Source organism: Paramormyrops kingsleyae, chromosome 23 (assembly GCF_048594095.1).
Source record: "Paramormyrops kingsleyae isolate MSU_618 chromosome 23, PKINGS_0.4, whole genome shotgun sequence".
In the NCBI taxonomy this organism is placed as follows: Eukaryota; Metazoa; Chordata; class Actinopteri; order Osteoglossiformes; family Mormyridae; genus Paramormyrops; species Paramormyrops kingsleyae.
The window spans coordinates 17,231,781-17,258,804 of record NC_132819.1 but is presented as its reverse complement, the minus strand read 5'-3'; the positions used below and the strand labels follow the sequence as shown (position 1 = coordinate 17,258,804).

At 50.3% G+C, this 27,024-nt stretch overlaps 1 protein-coding gene across 6 annotated transcripts in view; it reads right to left on the bottom strand.

Annotated features, from left to right (window-relative positions):
• csmd3b (CUB and Sushi multiple domains 3b) overlaps nt 1-27,024 on the bottom strand; it is a 349,538-nt gene that overhangs the window by 2,795 nt on the left and 319,719 nt on the right. For 3 of the 6 annotated variants that reach the window (XM_072705595.1, XM_072705596.1, XM_072705597.1), the window contains 16 exons: nt 26,056-26,241; nt 24,981-25,154; nt 20,904-21,086; nt 19,501-19,677; nt 16,259-16,438; nt 12,977-13,150; nt 11,567-11,740; nt 8,362-8,435; nt 6,574-6,685; nt 5,206-5,385; nt 4,457-4,522; nt 3,846-4,004; nt 1,979-2,091; nt 1,521-1,608; nt 361-496; nt 106-259 (listed from right to left, as the gene is read on the bottom strand). In XM_072705595.1, the coding sequence (XP_072561696.1) occupies nt 106-259; nt 361-496; nt 1,521-1,608; nt 1,979-2,091; nt 3,846-4,004; nt 4,457-4,522; nt 5,206-5,385; nt 6,574-6,685; nt 8,362-8,435; nt 11,567-11,740; nt 12,977-13,150; nt 16,259-16,438; nt 19,501-19,677; nt 20,904-21,086; nt 24,981-25,154; nt 26,056-26,241 (2,330 nt within the window). Of the gene's footprint in view, nt 1-11; nt 260-360; nt 497-1,520; nt 1,609-1,978; nt 2,092-3,845; nt 4,005-4,456; nt 4,523-5,205; nt 5,386-6,573; nt 6,686-8,361; nt 8,436-11,566; nt 11,741-12,976; nt 13,151-16,258; nt 16,439-19,500; nt 19,678-20,903; nt 21,087-24,980; nt 25,155-26,055; nt 26,242-27,024 lie in introns of those variants that run through there. The other 3 variants (XM_072705594.1, XM_023811991.2, XM_072705598.1) reach the window with 1 other exon arrangement.

Sequence of the window (27,024 nt, the reverse complement as noted above, 5' to 3'; positions counted from 1 at the left end):
ATATCAGTGGACGTGCGCCTGCCGGGCCTCCCGGGTTCATGATATCCAGTTATGCAAAGCGTTTTAAAAATGGTACCGTCTCCGCCCCCCCCGGCGTCATTATACCATTGTGCAGACTGTGTTCAGGTTGGGGTCGAATCGGACCGCCTTCCCTTCCGCTGACTTGGCGCTGGTGTTGTACATGGGGTTCTCGAAGGCCGCCTGGCCGTTGTTGTTCTCGTGAACAGAGCAGCCTGTGTACTGGGTTTTAGGTGTAGTCCTGGGGGGGGGGGGGGGGACACAAAGAGAGTCAGGGAGGCTGCTGGGCTTGCCCGGCTCTCGGAGTCAGGCTACCGGATGCAGAGGACCTGATGCACTTACCGCTGTTTGTAGAGATAAAATCCGAAGCCTGCGAAAATGAGAGCAAAGAAAGGCACGAGGATCGCTATGGCCACCGAGCTGCTGTTCGTACCGTGGGGGGGGTTTGACGAATTATTACTCTCGGACATGTTCAGACCTGCAGAAAGAACAGGATGACAGCAGAGATGAGTGCTTATAAAAATAATCGTCAAGATAGGAGGGGCTTAGCACGCTATTTTGTTTTCAGCTGAGCTTCTTAGTTATAAAATGCAATTTCCAATATTTTGGTACTGCGGAGAAGCGGTCAATAGCCCGTTTAGTGTTGTATTTAAACGATGAGCATTAGCAATATTTAAAAAACAACTTGACTAATTTCTCTGCGATCTGGTAGAAATCAGATGAGGGGCTGAGTCACTGTGGATTCAACATATAGCTCATAGAACAGAAATGTTCCCTTGGGAAATAATGAGGGAGAACAGTGACATAATGGCGAGGTAAATATATCCAGATCAGTTAGATGAGTCTGAATTATACAGTTGCTGCCAGCATATTACTGCACTAATACTGCATGTTGGAAGCGAAACAGTAGATCCTCCCGCCATTTTGAACTCAAACGTAACCAGGTCTGGAAGCGTGGGGGACTCTTCTAGAAAAATCCGCAGCATGTTGGCATGAACCTAAAGGGACTTAAAGGTGAACCTGTTGAATGAGAACAGTGCATCATCCAAATGGCTCCTGTCTACCTAAGGGGAGAATGTTTAAGATGCAATTATGCAAGGAGTGGCACTGTTTACTCCTGTTGACCAAAGCGGCTAGCAAAGACCAAACAGACGGCTGTGACTGGCCCAGGCTGAGCCCCAATTATTGCAAAGCATATCCTAACAAAAGGGGGGGGGGAGGAATAAAACCGTTCCTAGCAGATGGAAGCAGAAGTTTGAATAAACTGTAAACAATTTGAGAGTATACAGGTGACACTTAAAACAGGTGCACGGCTGAAAAGCTCTGTAGTTTAAAATGTATAATGCAATTTAAGGTATTTATTTCTGCTTACTTTAAAAACAATGATGTTCAACATTAAATTATTTATACTGCGGTTATATCTGTTCTCATAAGGATTACTGGGGGGTTAGGGGTGATCTCAGCATCTCATTAACATGTCCAAAGAATCAGCGATCGTTTACCTAGTCTCTGCAGCCCGAACTGGCCGTAATCTTTACCCTGTATGAAGCCTTGAAAGACATAGGTGGCGCCGTCTGGTTCTGCGGAAACCTGGTAACATGGAGATGTTACTTAGTGAAGGTCCACACATTTTCGTGACTTTTCTCCATAAACGCGGCACTTCTGCGTACTGATTTTGACTAGATTTCATAATCGTGTAACTGTGTCCACAGGCCGGCTGCGAACAGAATCTCCGCACGTCTGAGTGCAAATCGATGTGTCACGTCATGTTTTTAAAGCCCGGCCATCTTTGGGAATAATAACACCCATTATGTAGCAGGCAAAATTCTGCCAGGTGACAGTAAAGTAATACAGAGTCGCCACGGGTATCACAGGACATCAGGCTAACGAACAGCTACAGCGTGCAAATTGTCAGAGAAAGCAACCAGTATCCCAGCAAACTGCGGCACTGGGCACTTACAAACCCATCCATGGACCACTCCTCCTCTTTCATTTTGCTCAGCGAAGTGTGAGTAGACGCCTTCACGTGGTACATGAGCAGCATCAGGCGTGCTTCTTGACTTTTGTATACGCCTGCATTTCAGAGAGAGAGGGACGGCACATATGGAGCTTATTACGACTTTTCAGACTCGAGTAACGGGAGGCCTGCCCTCCACCCGCCCCCGGGACCCAAAACATGGAACAGAAACACAGATATAGGCCAGGCCTAATTTGTGAAGTAAAGCCTTTTTTTGGTTCAAATCACCCATCTCGTGAGAGAATTGCTTAATGAGTCGATACAAACAAACGTATAAAAACACAAAACACCACCAAGCAAACAAACACCGCCTCTGAGTTTGCGGTTCTGTCTGCCAACTCCGGGGCAGCTTTGTAAAATAATTGGATGGACTTCATTCGGAATTGTATCTGATTATTCTAAATGGTCAGAAGTCCATTTAAACGGGCGAGACAAATTAGCAGGGTGTGAATCGTGTTCCAGTCGCAACACTCACTGATGTCACATATGGACTGGGATGATGATGGGAAATTTGGGAGCCACTCACCTGCTATCAGGTTCCCTTATGAAGGAGAAATTGTTTATTTTTAAAATGACATTACATGTCTTAGAGCGCTAACAAGGGGAACTGCTGGAAAAACGAACGGAATTCACTGCTACACTGCAACTCACAAGTGACATGTATTTTTGTTTTATTTTAACTTTATAAATTATATTGCTCTTCTCTAATGCATAAATGGAACATCCATCCATCCATCCATCCACCTCCTACCTGCTTATCCTAGGGTAGGGCTTTTGTTACTACGATGGCCTAGTGGTTAAGGTGATGGACTTAGGGTCCAATAGGCGTCTGTCTGCATGGGTGCAAACCCCAATCCAGGCAGCTCTGAACTGCTTGGGGGTGATATGTGTCTCTGTGGATTAGAACTCACGATTGAGAAGTTGCTGGTTCATATCCCACGGCCGGCAGAGGGACCTTATACAATGCCCCGCTAAGGATAAAAATGATTGCTAAATAAATAAAGGCCGCATGTAGACATACCGTCTAAATGCCTGACTGCATGCCTTTGGACTGGAGGAGGAAACTGGAGTATGTATGTTAAACATGTAACCCCAGAGCTATGAGGCAACTGAGCTAGCCTGTGCTGTCCTTATTAAAATTCACCTAAATAAATTTTTAAAACTTTTTTAGCCTGTTGGGGCAAAGCTGCACTCACTAACAGTCTTCGTACATGTATGTGTCTGCGTGCATAACCCTGCTTGTGTGACTAACAGTCTTCTTGCGTGTGCGTTCATAACCCTGCTCCCCTGTCCACGTTCACATCCCCAATAATGTAACCCTCCACCTGCCGCTCACTGCACTGGTCGTCACGGCGGGTCCTTTAAGTCAGCTAATCTCTGCTGCTGTGAGGGCTGCCCTTTCACTGAGGCCGTGCGGCCGCCTCCTCGCTCTCCGCAGTACCAGCGGGGCACAGACTGCTTCCCCGAGTGCCTCAGATAGCAGATCCATCTTGTTTCAGTTCCTGGCCAGAAGCGGCAGCCCCAGTAAACATGTCTATTTTATCTATTTACTGGTACATCCTTTGGCAGACTCTCAAATCAAATTATACAAAAAAGCACAACACTGAGGCGCGTTTCACAGAGAGGACCGTGCGGCGAGGCCAGAGCTGAGTCCTCTGGAGATCCCCTGTACTCAGCGTCTCTCTAATTCGGCCAATTATGTCCAGACCATGGAAAAATATGGACTTGAGGCGTGCGGTAAGCAAACGACATAGTGGATTCTCCTGGCACTGGTGGGTGACCTCCTCCATCAGCACTCTGCCGGTCCTACCTGAGAGCAGGAGCTCCGCGTTGCGGTTGACCAGCGTAGCGTTGACCCTCCCCGTGGTCCTGTTAAAGCTTGTGATCATCAAGGACATGGGCAGCTTCCTTCCCTTGTAGTTATAGGAACCTTTCCAGATGTAGTTGGGGGCAAAGACATCATCGGGAACTGTGACGCAAGGCACAAAATATTCGGGATGAGCTATGCACAAGCGCCGCAAAACCGAGACCTGAATTTCTAAGCTGATGAATGTTAAACAAGTATCCCGATGTATGAAGGTCAGAGAAACTGTAGTGGGATTATCTACCAGGCTCCAGATGGCTGTACAGAAGTGTTTCTCTGTCTCCTCGCTTCACCATCAAGCTCACGGCAAAATTCTTACCTCTCATTAAGTCTATATTACTCTGGAGGCCTTTTGAAGCACATTAAGGCCACTTTCTTAAGTGCTGCATGGTGACAAGGCAAAATAAAACTGCCGTCTCGCTTTTCCCAAGTTGTTGGTACTGAGGACGCTTCCCCCCCACCCATCCCTCAACCCCCCTTTGCTCTATCTTTTCGAGTTTGTACTGTAAAACCAGGGCTTGACAACTGCTAGCGACAGCAGGGAAAATAAAGCTTACCGTACAGTTTCGGGCTGGGCGTTCCCGCCACAGGTTTAAGGGCTTTTTCCGACAATTTTGAGCCAGCTTAAAGATAAACAAACAGACACGCTGTAAGCATTACACATTAGACACTCTCCATAAACGTCGTACTGGTGCTCAGCACTAAGCCACAGTAAAACAGAGCTAGCTTATTCCTTTCTGAAAGACGCCGTCCACGACCCCTGTACGATACGGTTATGAAAGCCTTGTTCTGCAAGACAAATGGCCACATTCTGCAGGTACGCTCTACGGTTTGAAGACTTCCTGCACCGTCTTAACGCCCCCGAAATTCTCCCTAGCGACCGCATCTGTTTTTCCCGGTAATTACCACGCAGCCTGAGGTATGCAGCTGTGCAGCTCGGTATCTACGGCGTACCCATTAACTGTGAACCCCGGACCGTATCTATTTGGGCTGACACCGTATCGTTGCTTCTCTCCTAGCAGCCTTGTGAAACCGGGCCGCCTCGCACACACAGAACCGCGCCGACCCCAAATACATCTGAAAGATGGAGAACCAGCTTTTCAGACAGCTGAACTGGTGTTACGCAGCTACTGGTACGAATGCTAGGAAATACCAGTTGCAGTATCTAGATGATGCTAACATTTCATAGCCAGTGACACTAACCAGTTCTCCTGTCTAAAGCAAGGATGTGCGCTAACATGCTGAAGTGATTTGCGGCCAGTGATGCGGGAGCACTCTGCCGTCGCCGAGGTTGCTGCAGACCCACCTCGGCACACCGGCATCTTCCCAGTCCAGGTCCCGTCGGACTTGCAGACCCGGTGCTCGGAGCCACCCGCCAGGAAGAAGCCAGGCTGGCAGCTGTAGAGGAGGGTGTACCCATAGCTGGGCAGGTCCATGCCCACCACGTTGACGTTGGGAGGGCTTTCCGGCTGCTTGCAGGAGTGGGCTGTGGGCAGACGGGGTGTGGCAGGGCAGACCGTTATAAAGAGCCATGCAGTCTGGCCCCCCTCAAAGCCGAGAAAGACAGAGCCCCTTGAAAGTCACATGAAAGGGGACACTACACACGGTCTCTGTGCTGTATATGTGGAACCCAAGGGGACTCAAAGCAGCCTTGACTAGATCTGCAGAGGATCCGGCCTTCAGTCACCACCCACCCTCAAGCAATCAATACATCCTCACTGTGCCTCTGAGAAACAGTTACCTGCTCTGACTGCATTTCGACCGAATGAGCTACCTTTACATCCTTTCCAGAGGTACTCTTCATGCTGAATGCTCTCCACGGATCCGTGCAATAGGCAATATGTCATATCAGAGAGCCAACTGAGTGCTGTGGCGCCGGCCCCTTGTTAAATAGCAAGATTTTATCCACTTTGATGTTAAATTTGCACCTGAATGTGCCATTTCAGGAAAAGTAAAAAAATACCAAGGGGGTAGCTTCTTGGCGGTGGAGGGTGTTTAATGGATCTGACATTAAACTGTGGATAATGGTCAGTTACCGCCCACCACTGTTTGTGCTAAAGGACAGCAAAGATCGCTGCAGTGCTGTAGCGCCCCCACACTGCGCAGACTGCAAATGCAGCTGGCGTAATTGAGAAAAATTAGGAATAAACTAAATATGAGTTTTATTCGGATAGTCGGAGCAAGCAAGGCCTGCGGTCCATGCAGCACAGGGCCATCCCATCATAGTCAGTCTGTTCACATACGTCAGAGGGCACGTTTGTTCAGGCTGCCTGTTCTGAGGCCCGTGGGCCAGTGGAGCAGTCGGGTGGAACGGGGAGCCTGTCTGTGTGGAGATAAGGTCTGACCGCTGGGCCAGGAGGGGCCGGCCAGCTTGGGCACCGCTCAGTTCCTAGATCACAAAGGATGTGTGGTACTTCTGGAATGATCATTCTTAGTTCTGGAATGCATTTAGAACACACATCCCTCTGCGGCTTAGTTTGGCACCGATTATTCCGCCTGTTAGCAGACCGGTTCAGTTTCTGCTCCAGTTTGGTTTGATGTCAAAGCAATACAAATACATTTAGCATGCCTGGTGCAGTCCCCAGGTGCCAAGAGCGTGGGCGTACTGATTTGGAAGCCCGAACGGAACCGGCACACCCACGGCCAGTCCTGTGTGTGATAGAGGGAGACTCACGGATGCACTCGGGCTGCGTCCCGCTCCAGGTGAGGTCCGCTTGGCACAGCCGGGTGGTGGATCCCTGGAGAAGGTATCCGGATTGGCACTGGAACTGCACCACGCTGCCCACCTGCGGCAGAGGAGGGAAGGCGGCTCCGTGTTGGACACGAGTTCCTCAAAACCGCTTCCATTAATGTGCCGGCATCTGTACGACCAGCCAATGTGTGCATGCAGTTTAACTGCAAAGCAGTGCCGTTAATACACAGCACTGCCTCTGGGATGCCATCTTCCTTACGTTCCCTTCTGTGTCCCTAACACTACTCACATTCTGGCCAGGAGCAGATGGTTTGCTCGTTTAACTTTGTACCAGATAATAACAGCAACATTTTCAGAAGCTTACACGTAATATACTGATACACACCACGAAATTACATTGACTCGAGTGAAAATTCCAGTTAGAGCCAGTATAGCTTATTAACTGCTCTCAACTTGTGCTTTACTCACCTTCAGACTTATAATTGGTCTCTGTTGATTACAGTGCAGTCTGTTACTCACCAGTGTATCTACTGGGATCCCATTACCAGCAAAGACTAACATAAACCAGCAGAGCAGTTCAGCTGGGCTGATAAAAAAAAAAAAAAAAACTCTCGGAGCTGATCTGCCAGAATCTCCACGAGGGAGGATTTCACTGCCTTCCCGCAAATTCAGCTGTGATGCAACTAAAACTTATTTGCAGGGCTTCAGGCACACACACAGGGACATTAACCATATTCATCCCCTTCATTGCTTTATACCGTCTTTGTCGATTGCATGGGGTCCCTGCAGCACTCAGACATGGTCAGTATATTGTACCTACAAGGACGCTCGTTTGATAGCCCGCCACAGAACCGGACAGATGGAATGGCGAGGCGTCACAGAATAACAGTGCTGTCGCACGTTAATTGATTAATACATTCGTCTCACAATGAAGCGGGCTGACAAGTAATAGGACACAGGGTTTATCTGCGGGACGTGGCCTCTCCCTTGCCGTTCTTCAATATCATTAGACCGCTGCAGAGCAGCCAGTCCTTCCTATGCTTCTTCGGCTGAGACAAGTGATTTATGTGCCGGAAGAGGTTGATATTTTACCGTTATCCTGGGTACACTCGGCAGAACCGGGGCTGCTGGCCTTATAAGAACGCTGAGATCGACTATGCTGTACACACCTATAGGTGGCGCTAATTTAGCTTGCATGTTTTTGACGCTGATGTCTGTCTCGGGTTGGAAAGGTCTCGTGGTGCCATGTTTCAAACTATTTTCACGGCTCAGCGCTCGCCAGCATTGTTCTGGTTGAGAACGACACCCATGTTGCAGTGCTTTGGGACACACCCTCAAAGCCAAACTACAGGAACGGCATTCCGAGTAAGTCACCTGACCATTGCCTGCCAATCAGGGATGGGCAATACCACAGATTTTCTTTTCGATCAGGAATTAAGTAATATCAGTGTTGGGGGGAGGGGGGCTGGCCCATCTCTCCAGCGATGCCCCCCCCCCCCCAGCTTGTAGGCCCCTGAAAGTTGTTATGACTACACACGTTTATCACTCCACACCTCTTAGGAAGCGACAAGCTGAACTGCACAGCTGACAGACGCTGACTCTGGTGCCCGCCTCCCTGCAGAGATGAAGCCACCTGCCAATCACTGCTCTCCATATATCACTGCCTCTCTTCACCTCGCTGCCCAAAGACACGCCTCGGCCATCGCCCTCAGGAAGCTTCCGGACCCATCCCGTACCCGCGGTCGGGTCTCGGAGCTGCTCGGGCCGTACCTTGAATCCGGAGGTCCTGTTCAGGGAGCCGTAGCGAGGTGTGCCGGGGTTCTCACACGTGGTGCGGGTTGGTTCTTGGGAAACAAAAAACAACGAAGAAAGAGATTAATGAATTCCTGCTTTATTTGCACTGCATGGTCGAACATGGATCATTTAGTAATGATGCACTGAGGTAATCTTGAGGCCTTTTCCTGGAGGGGGTTATGAAGGCCCTACCTTATGCAGCTACTCCACCCTAGCCCAGTAGGTGGAAGTGTTATGGTGGGGAGGCTGCCTGGTGCCCGTGATTGGCATGTGAAGCACATATTCCGGCTTGCTAGGCTAGGCTGGATTCGATATAATGCCATAACTTAAGGCACTGAAGGACGCTCTCGTCAGCTCTGCCTTGCTGTGGCAGCACAGGAGAGTCACGTGTCAATCACCCTAAATGCCCATCGATCTCTGGGGGAATGCCGTTATCTCCCTGAGACTGACAGCATGTTCCTGCGTGGATATGGGGAACAGACTGAACCCTCGCACACACAAGCGCACGCATCCGCATTCAACGTAACTCAACGGGACGTGAAACATTTCTACATTCTACGAGGAAACATCGAGTCCAGGTGTCCATGTCCGCTATTTCACAGTGAAATGGCCAGGCTGTCAAGAGAAAAGGATTTTCCTCTCTGTAACCGGAGACAGTCTCGCTCGGTCCGGGGCATAATCAGCATAAGCTAAGCTAAGCTGAAAGCAGGCTGGTCAGGACGGCGTCAGGCCTGCGCTGAGCTGTGACCGTGTGTGTGTGTGTTGTGGACCAGGGCGTACAGGCAGGGCGAGCCTGCGACTCTTTGTGAGACGAGTTAGAGTCTCGCGCAGCTGGCTTGCGGCCCAGCACCGCGGTTACAGCGGGAGCACTTCCGAGTTGCAGCGCCTGTCGCCGTGGGGACGGTCCAGACTATGATAGAAGACTTGCTCAGCTCGTGAGCCGTATTGGTCATGCACCTGACAGGGGAGAATTCGGAGTGGCGTAGCAGCCCAGTGCCTACCAGCGTATGGGATGAGCCCCGAGTACTCGAGGCTAACGGAGAAGCAGGGCAGCCTTGGGCACCTGAGCTCAGGAGGTTCATCTTCCTGCTGGTAATCATCCCCAGGAGGATGGACAGGATTTAGGTGCTGAGCAGCGGACATTTAGCCTCTCGCTACCAGGGCCGAAATAATTTAACGTGCCCTGAGCCTCTAAACAACCAACATTCGTTTGCTCGGACAAAAACAGACTGTGTTTAATTTGGCACACTGTCCTTCTCTCAAATGTGCTAAAACAACCAGGCTTATGGAAAACTTAACGATCGTGACAGATACTCCTGTTTCTCTCATGCTTATCTTATTTGACGGGCTCTAACGGTTCAGCATTTAATACATAAAGAATCAACATGTAATGAGCAAAGTTATTGTGACCGTATCCTGTTACTGCCAGATACTGAATCATATTGGAGAGCCTCTGCTTGCTATCAGTAAGAAAGAGCACCATAGGTGATGAAAGGAAGGGATTCAGGGTCTACCCATGATGCATCGGTAAGCCTCTCACATCCGTCCTCTGACTTCCCTCGCTTACCACTCTCCTTTTTTCTTCAGTTGCCCTTAAAAGGAATTGCTTAGGATCTGCCTGCCTGGTCATTTGAATAATCCAATCAAAAACGAGATGATGGACACATGGACTGAAGCTTCATAGAGAACCAGGGCCGGAAGACTGTGCACCTGCGTGGAAATCTCAAAAGTTTTCCGAAATCAAATTACAGAGAATCTGGCTAATGGGAGTCCATCTAAGCAAAAGTCCCCAGACTAACAGGACATATGCATCTTATTTGCATGTGCTTTCAAAGGAGGACCCATATCTGTAGACCTTTTCAGGTATAGGTTTTGTTCCAGTCACTCTCTGTACGACAAATGAGTCTCTGGTTTTTATCTCTCACGTTCTGGGCCGTGATGTTCCAGGCAGGGGTGTCCCTCCCACTGCCTGCCCTGACTGCAGATGAGAACTGGGCTGAGCCCTTTCCAGAGGGCCCGACTAAGAGCGCCCACTAATTCCACACGGTCCATTGCTGCTCAGTAATCTTGTAATGGCAACTAATGAGCGCTCACATCTCCACTCTCACGAGTCGTGCTTAGCTTGGTGCCTGATTTCGGTTCTGATGCTGAGGGGCTACAAGTGACTTAACTGGAAAAAGAGATCAAGCCGATTAAAGGGTGTCTGGAACCGGCTGGTCATACCGAAAGTGCCATAGTGATCGGATCACCAGGCTCCGTGCTTCCCATTAAACTCAGCTGGCTTCTCCATCCGCACAAATTATAAATGTACTGGGATGTCACATGACGCAGGTCACATGACGAGCTGGACACATGCAATCATTTCCATGAATGGGGGCATTAGCTAAAGAGGCGTCATGACCCCGGTGACCTCTGCAGTGATCACAGCATGGCCCCGCCCCCTCGGTATCCCTGATGCATCCATTTGGCCAAGGCGCACAGAACCTTGTGAAAGATAGCCACTGGCTGTCAGGAACGCATGCTGGAGTGAGGCGAACGTGATGCAATTCGGGGCACAGAGGGGAGAACAAGCGATAGACAGAGCAGGGGTAAAGACTGCAGTGAAGGACAATGTGTCATCCCACTGCAATGCGCCTGTAACAAACAGGATGCAGCTACGCTGAGGGATGGCACTGACAAACAGCATCTTGGAACTGGGAAAAGTGAAACTGAACTGGAAAGGAGAAAGAAGAGCGGGAAGCTCTTCCTAGACACAGATGTCCTCACCTATGACACACTAGCTTATGCAAACAGACATGCATATGTTTTAATACCCACACACCATCTGCCATTTCTAAAGCATCAGTTAAATTCAGCGGTCTGCTAAAGCAATTCAGTGCCACTGCTTTTGAGAAGGGACCTACATGGCTACAATGAGGTGTAATAAAATGCAATTTCATGCAGTGTGAAACCACTACAGCTACAGATATAGCATAATGCAGTGAGGTACCTATATAGCTATAGGTATAACAAAATGCAGTGAGGTAACTGTACAGCTACAAGTATTTCATAACGCAGTGAGGTACCTATACAGCTATCTGGTATAGCATAATCCAGTGAGGTACCTATACAGCTACAGGTATATCATAATGCAGTGAGGTACCTATACAGCTATCTGGTATATCATAATGCAGTGAGGTACCTATACAGCGTGGCTGGAATCCACTCCAAGTGCCATCAGCCTGGCAGATGCGTGTGGTGGAGCCCACCGGGATGTAGGGGGCGCTGCAGCTGAAGGACACCTCTGACTGATAGATGAAACTCCGACCTTCTCTCATGCCATGGGCCGGCACGCCAGGGTCCCCGCAAAACTTGGCTGTGGGGAGGACAGGAAAGGCATGGCAGACAGAGCAGAGCCAGACATACAGTATGCAGGGCCACTGCTGCCTTAAAGCGCCCCCATCAGCTGCTCCTGTGGAACTACACGCTTGCGATCTTAGGACAGGAAGTTGCATCGGACAGCCATCGCCGCCCCGTCTCGCTGCTGCCCCCATGACGAGCTACTGTCCCGGAAACAATCGGGTGTTCTCAGGGAAAATCAATGCTAAGTGTCTGATTTCACAGAAGCCTCATGCATAATGAATAGAGCAGGCAGACTCCCGAGTCTGCAAACCAGGAGTACAAGCTTGACTCTTCTTGATGAATAATAGATACATTGTCAAGATTAAAAAAAAAAAAGAAAGAAAATCAGTGGGCAAACTACAAAGCCAGCGTTGTGCTTTCATTCAGCTGAAGAGTTTCATCCTATCTGGGCTGTCGGCGCTTGGTTTGAATGCTGGCTTTTTAAGGAAAATTAGAATTTCATAATTCATTATTAACCTGCTCTGTGCCCAACAATGCCTCTGAAGAAATTTCAAGCCTTCAATAACATGAATATCCTACCAGATAGAGAGATTTTATTTAACATAGTTAAGTAATCTAATACACAGATAAAAAACAATGTTAAAATGGTAACTGCATAATTAGCACTCTGTTGCAGTATGAGTAATATTTTAATGGGATTTATTGTACTTTGTATATATGCTTTCTGTCACATCCTTTATAAGCCCTGTTCCAACATGTGAGTTATTATTTTGGCCACAGGGTAAATTTCAAAAATACAACTTCAGGAAACAACACAGAGACAAAATATTCTGCACTTAGGATAACCCCAGTGTAAGCGTGTTATGCGAATGGTTATAATGCGCTGTTGCTGTCATCAGACCGCACCCGTGCTGCAGGCATATTCAACACATCATGTGGTATGATGGTCCCATATCAAATGGGTGCATTATTTCCATCAGCATCCACCTGCTGTTTACAGATCTTGCAGGTGGCCTCATTTTAAATGCTGCATTAACCGATAATTGCTCATGGACAGAACAAGACTCGCACGACCCATAATTCAGTTAACTGCCTAGAGTATGCCACATCATTGTAACGGTAAGGCTTCAAGGTGGCTGAAAATAATCATGACTGATCCTGTCCCTATCGATACGCTCGTCCCGAGTCCACCAATCAAAGGCATTCCGGCTGCCGTCATGACGACCGCCACGTGGGCGGGGCTACTCACGCAGGCACTGGGGCACCTCGCCGCTCCAGGAGCCGTTGCCCACGCAGGTGAGGATGGCGGGGAAGGAGAGCTCGTAGCCTGGCGTGCAGCTGTAGCTCACACTGGTGCCCCACTCGAAGTCGGTGCCCTCCAGGATGCCGTTAGAGATGGGCAGGGGGGCCACGCAGGTGACAGCTGAGGGGGAGGGGGACAGAATCGGCTTCAGTGCCTCTTTAAAAATGCTTTGCTGAAGCGGAACAGCAGGGAAAACAAGTGATCGCTGCGAGCAGCTGTCTGAGGGATCGTGGGTGGCCATGACTCAGTCTGAGTCGGTGCCTGGTCACTGACTCCGTTTGCTTCATAAAAAGAGGAGAAAGGAAGGGCTATCATCTGTGGGTGACTTCATGAGTCAGCTGATATCTGCAGTTAGCCAGGCCGCTCATTGGGCATGCTAACTGGCGTCCGTTCAAACCTGCTGAATGAGTGTGTTACAGGTAACGGCATTCGACTGATGCCTACTGCGCTGTGTTCCCTGCGATTAAGCTCTGGAAGCCGGGGAAATCAATTGTTGATTAATGATAGATCCAGCAGATTATAAAAGGACGTTCGGAGGTAATGAATCCTTTCATTTAAATCCACGAAAGAAGCAGAAGTCTTGACAGAGCTGTCAGTGCTTACAGTTTCGTGAGAGGGTTTCTGAAATAATGTGAACAAATGCGGGATAAATATCCAAGCTCCGTATTAATATTGCGATTGTGAGATTTACACATCCACGGGCACGTGCGGCTGCAAGCAGGGCAGATTTATTCACCTAAGAAATAATACAGTCCCAATTAAACCTCCTTCACATCAACCAGCATAAACAGAGAGAGACAGACAGACAGATAGAGAGAGGCAGACAGAGAGACAGACAGATAGAGAGGCAGAGAGAGAGACAGACAGATAGAGAGAGACAGATGGAGAGTGGGGCAGATAGAGAGAGGGGCAGACAGAGAGAGATTGACAGACAGACAGATAGAGAGAGGGGGACAGACAGAGAGACAGACAGACAGAGAGAGAAACACAGATAGAGAGTGGGGCAGATAGAGAGAGACTGACAGACAGATAGAGAGAAACAGACAGAGAGACAGACAGAGAGACAGACAGGCATATAGAAAGAGGGGCAGACAGACAGAGAGACTGACAGACAGATAGAGAGAGAGTGGGGCAGATAGAGAGAGACTGACAGACAGATAGAGAGACAGACAGACATATAGAGAGAGGGGCAGACAGAGAGAGACTGAGAGACAGATAGAGAGAGGGACATACAGATTGACAGACAGACAGATAGAGAGAGGGGCAGACAGAGAGAGACTGACAGACAGACAGACAGATAGAGAGAGGGGCAGACAGAGAGAGACTGACAGACAGACAGACAGATAGAGAGAGGGGCAGACAGAGAGAGACTGACAGACAGATAGAGAGAGGGGCAGACAGAGAGAGACTGACAGACAGACAGATAGAGGGACAGACAGATTGACAGTCAGACAGATAGAGAGAGGGGCAGACAGAGAGACAGACAGAGAGATAGAGGAGGTGACTCCGCAGGGGGTCCAGATTTCACAGTAGAACACAGACATGTGAAGTCAGTCGCGCTTAATATGATATTAACATGTATGACGGCTTCCCTGTGAGCTGGAGAGCACGGCTGTCAGGTGCAATACTATGAGCTGTGTACCCAGGTACTCATTTAAAGAGAGGCTTCAGAACACAAACCCTCCAGTCAGGAGGATGAGAAGACGAGAAAACCAAGTGGATCCGGGTGAAAGTAAGACAATGACTGGATTCCCCAAATGCGCGTAATTACACTGCAGGCGGGACGTGATCAAATGAGCAGAACTGGCACCAGTAAGTAGATTACAATGAATACAGACATCGGGGCGCTGGCGAAGGCCGCCATAATGCTGAGCTCGCTTGTGAGGATTATTCATCTGACCTTCCGGGGATCAGAGAAGAGCAGTGACTTTGCCTCTCCACAGTGGCACTGTACCAGAGGGGAAATACAAGATTGGATGTGGCAGGTTCTCACTGTCGAGGTGGTCAAACGTGGAAAACGAGCCATTCCCGTGCGGATGCATCCGCCCCCTCTTAAACCTGAGTGACCCTCTCCCATCCTGCCGTACAATAAGAGAGCACCCACGCAGCTTCCTTCACATTGGTTCTGCCAAAAAAAAAAACCTTGCGGGACATGCAGTTCAGAGAGGGTAGCCCTTCTACCGTAATTCGTGGGATGTAGCTGGTTGCCTCCGGAAATGGTTTCTGCCCCAGGAAAAACTAAAGAGTACAGTGAAAGACAGCAGGCCAGGACGGAGAACAAGGATGAGGATTAAGTTAAATCAGCTTAGGAGGGAACAGACTGCCATGGCCCATTCCACACCGGAGACGACCCAGAGACACTGAGGGCCCTGATGCACACCCCGTAATGGAATTAGAGAGGAAGTAGGCGGTAATGCCCATCTCTAAAACTCTGTGAACGGAGCAGGCTGTTCTGAGGGCGGGGTGCTCAGGGATTATAGGATGGCTACAGTATCAGCCACACTGTCAGGCACCACAGGGTGGGGTGGGGGGGGGACACATATCCACATGTCCCCTCCTGACGTGCACTCCCCAGGTCACCCGGGGGTCTAAAGCGCCCCAAGGACATCACCAGAGCTGGAGTTTCGGTTTCCCTCCACACCCACTGGTGAGCGGCTGCCAGGTGGGGTCACAATGACCCAAACCCTGTCCCTAGGCATGCAGGATGTACATATCCCCGGCCTGTTACAGGATAAACCTGAAGAGTGCATTAGGCACTGGGGAGCACCCGCTGCATGCTGAGGGCCGACCCCTGTGCTTATCTATGGGATTGAGCCCTGTGGTAATGTCATTTCACATGATCTCAGCTTACACAGATTTCCAAGCTGCCGCCTCGCCGCAGGTTTTAAGGAGCGCTGCCGGCGTCGCTGTGAGCGCTTCTGCGCGGCACAAACAATGGCGCGAAAGACGCTTATTAAAAGTTTATCGAACTTTGGGGCGCCGAGGAAGATGGAGACCAAGCCGAAATACTCCGCAGCGGAACTTCCGTGATGAAACAAGAACAGAAAGCTTATTCGAGCCAAGTCAAAGAATGGAGAATTCGTAGACCGATTAATGTGGTAAACAGCATCCAAGTTAAACCAGGAGCAAAACAATGAGAGCTTCCCATTACGTTTGACGCTCAAATGGCTGCACATTGTCCCAAAATGCCACCTACCCCCCCACACATGGACAGGAGCTGGAAGCTACCTTTGCAGGCGGGCATGACAGCACTCCACGTCCCGTTCCCAGTGCAGGTGCGGATCACGGAGCTGGCAGGCTCCATCGTGTAGCCCGGTTGGCAGACGAAGGTGATGTTCTGGTTGATGGTGAAGTCCTCACCATACCGCAGCCCATTGGCCGGGACGCCGGGGTCCCCGCAGTTGATCACTAAAAGGCGGAAGAACACCAGAACATTCCAGAACAAAAGACCCACGCACATTTCTGTTTGTACAGCAATTACGAAATTCTCAGGCCTTTTTAGTTTAATTATCCCTCTGTGGTAATTATAATGCATAATGACTTAAACTAAATATATCAAATCATGTATGCAACAACACAGAGAGAATGTAAGCTTTGAAAAAAATAGCTGTTTGGAAAACCACAACAAAGGGAATGATAACATGATTATTGCCCATTTAGGTATGGAATCCTGTGTGAAATAAAACAGCAGGAGAAACTGACCCCAGGAAGCCAGATTCACAAATCACCTCAAACAACATATTTATGCAGCGATCGAGGTGTCTCCAGATTGGGCTTTTCATTCAAAATGATAGATCTCACCATTATATAGGGGGGGGGAAGGAAAAATCAATGGGTGCCAACTGGCAAACTCTTTTCTCATAGGTGTCCCTGAGGTTTAACTTCAGTAATCAATCCTGTAGATCTCTCACAATTACGTTTGTCTCCACTGGATGAAAAAGGGGAAAATGGCCGAGGAGAAGTGTCTCGAGTTTCGGAAATTTGGGCGTCTGAGAGGTGCAGATCCGCCATTTTCCGCCATTTTCCTCTAAGCTGTTTTAATGCCTATGTTTCAAAATGACTTATTGGGAGGGTGGGCTTTGAAGGAAAAGTCAAATGTTACAATGCTTCTCAGTCTAAAAACACACAGAGACGTGGGTCTGCGGGGCCCACCTGAATGGGCAGATTAACTTAGGAAGAGAAAAGGGAAACAGGTGGAGTGGGACCAGCGTGTAGTAATTAACTCATTGCTGCCCATGGGACGGCCACACTGATCCCTGCAGGGGGTGAAGCAGAGGTTGGACTGGGGGTGCCTGCGGATTATGAGACACACGGAGATTCCTTTGGTTTACTCACAGCAACATCATGGGCAAGCTGCCATATCCTATCCATTTTGCTCCGTGATTCCTGCAGCTCCAGCCAATCAGATACGACTACATTGTTAACACCCACCAATCGCAACATAGTTGGTCCACTATCAGTCTAATGCCGCAAGTAATTACAAAAGGAAGTACAGTTCATTCAACTTGCTGCAGCCCTTTATGAATCCTGCGTGGAAAAAGATGAGTATTTTCACTGATATAGGTGGTGGAAAGGAGTACTTCTACCCTCTCAGGCTGTCGAGGTCTGGCTAAACAGGCCAGAATAGCTGTCTGTGATGCCACAGAACTTGAACTGGATTTTCATGCAATGTTATACAAAGCTGAAAATATCTTAGTATTAAAAATCCCTCAGTAGCAAAAGCAACAGACCAAATAAACCTGGTTTATACAGTGTAATACTAAGGGTTTGGCTATATCTCGAGGCCTCGAATTATGTGCAGGCCGAGCGACTTACCACTTTTCAATTTAATAGGTTGGCAAGGCCAAAAGAAATATGGCGGACTTCTATTTGAACAGTTTTTACACAATCAAGGACGCAATATAAAGATGATTTATTTGTATTATCAGTAGGTTATTAGAAGTGCTTGTATTATTTATGGTTCACACTCTGACCAGCACTCTACTGTTCTCCAATTATAGCAGCATTAATCTCACGGCACTTCCATCCCAGACATGGGCGTAACCTTCCTTCGCGTAAACGTCTGGCTTTATTACACGTCTGCTTTGGCGCTTAGGGGTCCATCTCCGTAGCCCGGTAATGGTAAGTTAGTGCTCGCAAAAGGATGGAGGACGCACTTCGGTCGCGGAGGAAACACCCAGCCGGACGAATGGATTTTCCCGGGTCCTGGGTTGCCCAGCATAGCAGGGAAGTTCCATTCACGCTTGAGGGGACGCTGAGCTACTTTATTGGCACGCAAAAAAAAAAAAACAAATGCCGGCTCAGGCTCTGTGCCGCCCCCCCACCGCTAAGTGCAGTGGAGACGGAGTGAGCGGCTTGCTCGCCGCGACACTTCACCCCGACGCTCGTTTGTGCACATTTGTGTGTTTGTGCTCGTCGGGCACAGCGAGCGTTTACGATCTCTGCCTCCGGTTCAGCTCTCTCAGCGACCGGCGCCGCGGGACGGCGTGAGTCAGCCAGGCGGGGTAAACGCCGCCTTAAGACTTGTCAGGCGCTCGCACGCCGCCGGGTTACCGGCAGCCTACCTGCGTGACGGGGGCCAAGGTGAGAGGAAGGGAGAGCGTCTAGATGGGCGTGGGGAGGAAGGGGTCGCCAGAATGAAACGGAATGAGGATCGCTTTAATGAAATTAAAAATGAAATTAAAAGGCAAAGAGAAGCGTAAAAAAAAAATAGTACATTTATAAACATCTAAGAATAGCCAGGGACACGGTTGCGACGGGAGAGGGGGAGAAGTTGAAAGAAGAAATGAGCGAAACGTCTGTTTCGGAGGCTGGAGGAGGAGAGGATGACAATCGCTCAGCTGGGGGAAAATTATGAAAGTTTTATTTGAGAAAATCACATCAGACCCGTTTCTGATATTGACCACAATCCCACAGACACATTCTACAGCCCATCAGCAGGTAACACATTTTCCATTGAGGTTCCAAATAACTGTATATGATACAAATAAAACGAGGCTAATCTCCGCAGCACCGGGTGGAAGTTTAAGCGGCACAGATTCCTTCATGCGATGGTGCAGATTCATGAATGCATGCAGACGCATGACAGGTTGTGTGGGGGGGCTGTTTCGATCGACTTCCTGGAGAAGGGGTTGCCATGGCGTCCCTTGACCTCATCCTCTCTTCACTTCTGTGCTCATCCTTGGGAATCCTTACAGAACCCCGCTCTCCCATTCCGTTTCAACTTCTCTGCCCAAATAACTTCAAGACTATAATTCATGAGATCAATGGAGCTCCTTTTATGAGAGATGCCCAAGGCCGCGCCCTGCTCTCACTGGCTGATTTATTAAATGACACCCTTCTTCCCTGGGAACCCCTGACCCCTTCTGTCTAAGGGTTCGAGCATCATTTTCCAGAAGAAAGGTTTCCCACTTGCCGGTCGGACGAGATCTGAATCTCCACTAGCGGGAGTGGGGGTGTGGGATACTTACTGGTACAGTTGGGGGAGCTGCCGGACCAGGTACCATTGGCCAGGCACTGGCGTGTGGACGAGCCGGAGAGGATGTAGCCGTCCATGCAGGAGTAGATGACAGAGTGGGAGAAGCTGGTGCCGTCGAGGCGGAACACGCGGCCGTTGCTGGGCGTGCCGGGGTTACCACACTGAACCGCTGCATGGGGGAATGGGCACACCGTGGTCAGACAGACAAGCAACATGCTACCAAAGCAGACTCTGCCCTCTAAAAGCAAAAGCATCTGTGCACATGCAGAGGAGTGCCGATCTGCAATATGGGAGCGTTTACACCGTCCCACCAGGGAGGGCGCCGTCATTCAGATCGACCTTTTCATGACAGACACCGCTCTACAGCCTCCCTGTTTGTGTCGGGAAATACACGAGGAACTCAAAGGAGGGAAGAAAAAGCGGGGAGAAATGAAATTAAAAGGCAAAGAGAAGCGTAAAAAAAAAATTGTACATTTATAAACATCTAAGAATAGCCAGGGACACGGTTGCTACGGGGAGAGGTTGAAAGAAGAAATGAGCGAAACGTCTGTTTCGGAGGCTGGAGGAGGAGAGGATGACAGGACGGGAAAAGATTTTAGATCAAAGATAAAAGGGCTGGGGTAGGGGGGGGGGGGGGGCTTAATCGTAGAGAGATTGCAGACCCCCAGGGCCAGTGAGTTAACAATCTGTTAATCTATTTAACTGCAAAGCTAAACTGCGGCAGCAGAACGGAAATGTGTATGATGAGCACGTCCCGCTGAAAAGGGGAGGAGCTTGAGGTTGGGGCGAGGTGGGGTGGGTGGTGGGTGTCTGTATCCGACCCATTTAGATGTCATCCGGAATGCGTTCCCGTGCTGCTGGGGACACGCATGAGGACACACCAAGCGTGTAAAGTCTGCCTTTCAAAAGTGGCCTGCGGACCGCGGCTGAGAAAATGCTGCATTCTGGCTCTGCGGGAGACTAGATCGAAAAGCGGACTTGCCGCCGGGGAGATGAACAAGCTTCAGAGAGGGCGGGGATGCCTTTTCAGGGTGCAGCAGGCCTGGGAGTGGGTGGAGACTGGGGCAAATCTAGGATGTTTATTTTTTAATGGGGAGAATAAGATGGCCATAATTCATACAAAGGGGGGGAGGGGTCAACCTTACTGTTAGTGATATGTGTGGAAATGGTGAGTGGCAGGGCTTCGGCACTCCAGGGGCCAATCAGCTTTCAGCCCCGCCCCTGCATACATCCCTAATCCCCTGACCGCTAACCGCGACTACCGAATAAACCACTAGTCCAGATCATCTCACGGCAGGTGGGCAGCACGGCGGAAGACAGGGTCCCCGTGAACAGGGAGTGTGGAATTTTGTTACCGCTACATGCGGGTGCCTGTAGGAGGCGCCGGAGGCTCACGTTTGCAGGAGGGCTGCCTCCCCGACCAGGTGCCGTTGGTGAAGCAGACGCGCTCGGCTGAGCCGTACAGCGTGTAGCCCGTGGCACAGCTGAAGCGGACCTTGCTGCGGACCTTGAAGTCACTCTCCTCCCTGCTGCCGTGGGATGGGGTGCCGGGGTCCCCGCAGGTTCCAGACGAGTCACCTGTGTGGAGGGACGGGGGCAGAGGTCAGCCATACGCTTTCCCGCCGGGGAATATTCCAGAACATGGGAAGCTGCTTCCCCTTCTGCTGGCTCGTTATCCTGTTCGGTTGAGCACTCGGCTGGGATATTGGAATCTTGTCATATTCCGGTTCAGGTTGGAAGGAAATTGATATTTCTGATTGATACGGGACGTCACGTAGGCCACTGACTTCTCCCCGTCGAGCAGCCCTGCTTTTTGCATGCGAATTGCAATCTTCCGTCATCAGGGAGGATGCATCAGTTACATTGGCACTTTCTAGAAACAGCAAGCTTTTAAGCATACTCTGGCAGCAGGGGCACCATCCAGACTGCATGGGAAAACACACATATCAATGCTCACTGAATTTAATTTCTGAGCGTACTTGGGTACTTTATTTGAGCATGACCAAGTATTATCCGTAATTAGCACAAGGAAATACTGTAGTAACTTTCTGTGTGGTAACCTTAATAAGAGCTGGTTCAGGAAACGGCGAAAGCCCACTTGTTTTGGAGCTGCAGATAGATGTTGCCCGTTGGGGACCCAGGGGATGGATTTCAGAAGCTGATACGAGAGCTACAGGCTGTTTCCTGTACTTATTAATTCATAAACAGGGCTGATTTAGGCTCAGATCCTACCTTAGCTCTCCTTGAAAGCGAGATCTGTGTGTCACAGCCGGGTGAGGCTTACTTTCTGCTTGTCACCGTGGGACAGCGGCTGTCTCCAGCTCCGACTTCATCCGGCCCAAGGGTACCAGCCCCCTCTCCAGGGGCCGGACCGCCCAGCCAACAGAAAATACCTGCAGTACAGCCACTGGCTGCTAGGTGGCGAGCACGAGCAGGGCCTGTTTTAACGAATACCTAGGGAGGAGCCTAATCAGGCATCATTACTCAGCCTGAATACCAGTTTAACCCTGAGTCTCAGAGAAATGGACTGGGTCTGGGGAAGGTGTGTCACCTGGCACCTGTGTGTCCAGAACGCACCATCTGCCAGCCGACACAGCAGTCAATCCAACTGCTGACTGAGGTTTAAGGGTGGTGCCAACCTGAGACTAGGGGGGTGGGGACCAGGTTACACAGCCAAAGGGGGGCAGGGACGAATGACTAATCATCTGGACGTACGACCAATCATGTGGCCACCCGACAGATACTGACCAAATTCAACCAAATATCAGTGATTCAACAGAACCCTCCACTGGTTGACAAGTTTTACGAACTAGAGGACCCCCAAAGACCTCTGATGCAATTCGAACATCCTGGTGCCCCCCCAGGAGGGCATTCTGGTTATGCCGCAGCTATGGGGTGTGGGATTAAACTGGGGAGGTGGCCAGGGTGCAGGACTCAGTAGCACTTCAGTACAGACAAATAGTACAGACACTTCAACTGACATCATCGTAAGGAAGTGGGGGGCCCAGGCTGGACCCCCCCGTGCTTGGTGAAGCGGTCCGGGCTCATGTGATACAGAACCCCCCCGTCCAAACGCAGACGGACGGAACCCGTTGAGCTGCACCCAGCCGCTGATGGGTCCGTCCGCTAACTGAGACACGTGCGGCTTGGCGCTGAATAAGAGGCACGGCCCGGTTGCATCCTCCTGCAGTGAGGAATTACAGAACCTTTCAAAGCAGTTAGGATTCCTCCCTAATGGGGGGGGGGTTACAGGGAAAACAGCCAGTGTGGGGAGAAGAAAGAAGAGTATTTACAGCAGTCTGGGGCTAGGGTACTGCCACTGTGGGGCCACTGCGGGGCCACTGCAGCCCCAGTGACCCCCAGCCCCCTGCCTGTATGCCTGACTCAGGGGCAGAGTCACTGTTTGAATGGGGTGAGTGTGCAAACCATGCGGCATTAAGGGCTGAAGACAAATCGAAAATGATCGATGCAACAGTAATTAGCCACTTTATAATCTTTGGTGTCTGACATCATTGTATATCAACCATGTGACTGCATGTGCGCTCGTGCACACACACACACACACACACACACACACACACACACACACACACACACACATACACACACACACACACCTGTACTTATATCTTTGTGGGAACTCTCCATTAATTCCTATAGGCAAAACCCTAATCCCAACAACGACACCCGTAACCCCTGCCCAGCCCTAACCTTAACCATAAGTAACCAAGCAAAATACAAGACTTTTAACATTATTCGTTTTTTGATTGCAGTCACAGATCTGTACAAAATTGAGCTTCCTCTTATGGGGACCGAAAAATGGTCCCCACAATGTAATATAGACCAAATCCACCACACACACACACACACACACACACACACACACACACCCCAGGGTCCGTAGACAAGGGCAAATTGAAGGGCGTATAAAGGGTCAGTGCCTGTAAGGAGGAGGAGAGGGCATGGAGCCCCCCCACCCCCACCATGCCACAATCTGTTTTCCAGGTCAGGGAGCTCAGCACTGAGTGGGTTTGCGGTGGCATTTCGCTTCGTGCTTGACGACGATTTTACGGATGAACAGCGGTGTCTGCGTACATCGGCTCCGAGGGGGACGGCCCCATGGGGTGGGGGGGGGGGGGGAGGAGTGTCACAGTCTCAAGAAGGGAGGAGATGGAGTAAGAGTCTGGAATTTGGAGGCACTGAGATGGTCACTACTTACAGTACCAACAAAAACATGCCAGCCCCACCTTCCCATGCCCCCCCACCCCTCCCGCTGTGATAATTACCACCCATCTGTGTGCAAAATGTTCTCTTAATGAGCAGGTGCCCCGCTGGGGTGAGACGTCACAGGGGGTCTCTAACGGGGCCAGCGAGGACCACACAGCACAGCCGTCCATGGTAGTTAGATTTGGACGTTGGCTCCTCTGTGAGACTGACTTTGGAAACATCCAACAGCAACAACAGCTGCCTGACGAACATGCTGGTCTTTGGGAATCTTGGAGTTTGTACCAGGGGAAGCGGGGTCTCCGGGCCCGATAAGAGAGGGCAGTAGTGACTGAGGGCGGCTCTGACCAGGCCCTTTCACAGCACCGCCCGATGGCTCTCACGCTCCGCAGCCCCGCCTCGGCCGACAGCTCTGTCCCTCTCTCATTCACGTGATAATTTATCTCTGAAGGCTTTTCCTCAAGATGACCGTCTCAAAGTGGGGGGGGGTGGGGCTCCTCAGGCAGAAAGGAGGAGCAGCGGCATGCAGAACAGACCGCTTCGCTTTGCGATAAGAAGACGTCAAACAGAGTGCTGCCGCCATCCATGGATCATTAGCGGCGCCGGGGTGCCGTGACTCCTGTGACTCCCGCGAATCCCGTGACTCCCGCGACTCGTTTCCGACAGAACGACAACATCCTGTCTGACAGACATCTCTCCACAATTACATTGCCTCCCAAAGGAGTCATTGGAAAGTTTAATCAAATGGAGCCAGATGACAATTCCTTCCAAATTGGACCGGTTCAAGGTATTTACTGAGCTCAGCCACTGACTCCGAGAAGTACTGCTAGGTTCCGTGCGGCAAATGCATGCCGAACCAAAGGAACCAAAAATTTAAACAGACTTAAAAAGCTGATTATCTGCCATCTTAGTCTGTTTGAAGCCCCAGATATAATTTTCTCTCTGGTCATATAGAGGCAGTACCTGGGTGTCTAGGCTAAAATTGCCCACTGTGGCCCTTTTAAATGTGGCCCCCTAATCATCCCCTTAGCTACTGCGTGGTGGGTTTACTGGCACAGAATGGCTGCTGTCGCATGATCAAGGTGGCTGCTACACGGTGGAGGTGGTCGAAGTGAAAGGAAGAACCATCTAGAGGCTCCCGGGTGAAGTCAGACCTTTGCATCTCACATTCAGACCTCTAACCTTTTAAAGTATCATGAGTGTTTACCGGCTGTTGCAGCATGTTGGCCAGCAGGGCGGCGCTGTTACCTGAGCAGTACGGCATGGGGGCGCTCCAGTGGCCATTGAGCTGGCAGGTGCGTGACGCCTGGCCTTTCAGCTCCCTCCCGCCGTTGCATGTGAGGCGCACCGTCGAGCCAAAGGTGAACTTGTCTCCGATTAGGACGCTGTTGGGGGGAGAGCCTGGGTGGCCGCAGTCGATGACTGAAAAGCAGGGGAAAGTTATATGAGCGCCTGGCATGGCTAATGCGGCTAACCTCCCTTCCAGGTTGGTGGGGAGGGGCTACAGTCGCCTCTACTTTCTGCTGAGGACCCGAAATAAATGCTGCATGAAAAATCACCCTGACACGTTTCAAAGAGGCTGAACTTCACAACCGATTTTGCGCCCGATACAACGGCGTGGATAAAACAAAGACTGTGTCCAGTTTCATAGGTAACAGGGAAATTAGATGACATGTTTATTATTGTTTGTTCTAGTTATTATCAGCAGATTATCATTTCGGGAAAACTGTGATCCTTTCAAAAGGGGCGGGAGAGCCTAAAAGGAGCCTCTTCTGATTTAATTAGACATGGTATTAATTTAGAAAGCTGTTACTGTTCGATGAAATGAGAACGTGTTGGCAAAGGAGACGTAGGGGGAAAGTAACCGTTTCTCATCCAGTAGCTTTCATTTTCAGGACATGTACCCTAAGTGTAGTCTCCTTAACACATCTGCCGTCTTGTACGGTATGCAGATGGATCTAAAGAAGAGCCAAAAATACACACATTTACGTTCCATTTTTAGTTATGCCATTTTGCTTGGTCACTGATGATACAGTGAGAATTTTTCAGCCCCACCCCCTCACATCATGTGACCAGGAGCATAAAGCTGATTGGACAGACATGGTCATGTGTTCCTTCAGCCGTGCGAATGGCTGGTTAAGAGAGGCAGGGGGCATTCATCTCTGCCTACCTGGGCTGAGCTGAAACTTGGCAACATTAGCATGTAGCCCAGCTGTCCACCCTGTCGCTACGTCACCTTGCCGACCTTGAGCGGCGGGGGCCCAGGGAGTAATCTGGGATCAATCAGTGGTAAATGGGGCACATCAGGGTGGGTCCGACTCACCGATGCACTCGGGCAGTGGCTTGTCCCACTGCCCCGTGGGCTGGCAGGTGAGCACGGACGACCCGAAGAGGTAGTACCCGGGGCTGCAGTCGTAGAAGACTACAGTACCGAAGGTGAAGTTGCCGTGTTCGATCTTACTCTCCCGGATGGAGTTGGCCGGGATCCCGGGATCTGAGCAGTTCACCACTGAAAGCGACAAAAAAACAACAATCCAGCACAGAGTTATTTAGCAGAAACATGGAGACCACCTGATTCGGCATGGAGCGCCCAATCCGCTTTGTCATTGGCAGGGGGATCTCTTCGGCCATTAAACTGATTGGTCGAAAAACTTGGGCGCCGGTTCGACACTTGAGGTGTTTATCATCGCGGTCAGTGGGGTCGATAGGCCGGCCGCGCCTTTTGTGTTTACAACCCGGCGATGTCCCCGAGTTGAAGTCATGTAATTAATGGCTTCTGTCGGGGGACTTAAAATCAATTTCAGACCCCAATTAGCTATGCTGCCAGACCGCGCTGGCGTGAAGTGCACGCGGGTTCCGAGAGGTCGGCCCTGCCTTTCTCAAAAGGGCCTCAGGCGTTCTGCAGCAGACGGTCGTAATTCCCCGTGAAGGACAGTGTTTTAGCCGCAGATGACACGGTCCCCAGGACAGCCGCGCCCGGACTGCAGGCCCTGACGGCTGCGCTCAAGCACAGTACTGCTTACGAGAAACATTCCCGTGTTATTCCCTGACGCATGGCCTCCGTGCCCTCTGCACATCTTCCTAATGTTACTTTAATCGCAAACTCCACTTTCCCGGTGGCGCTGAGGAAGTCGCACAGCATCTGCCGTTCTAACCCCTGTGTACATACTGTACCTCGGGTTGCTACCGACCTAGACGTCATGCTTACGGTTCTCCTGGGCTCATATGATTCAGTGTGGAGGCTGTTCCCAGGGTCTGTCGGGTCCTTTTCATCCGCAACTACTTTACCAAA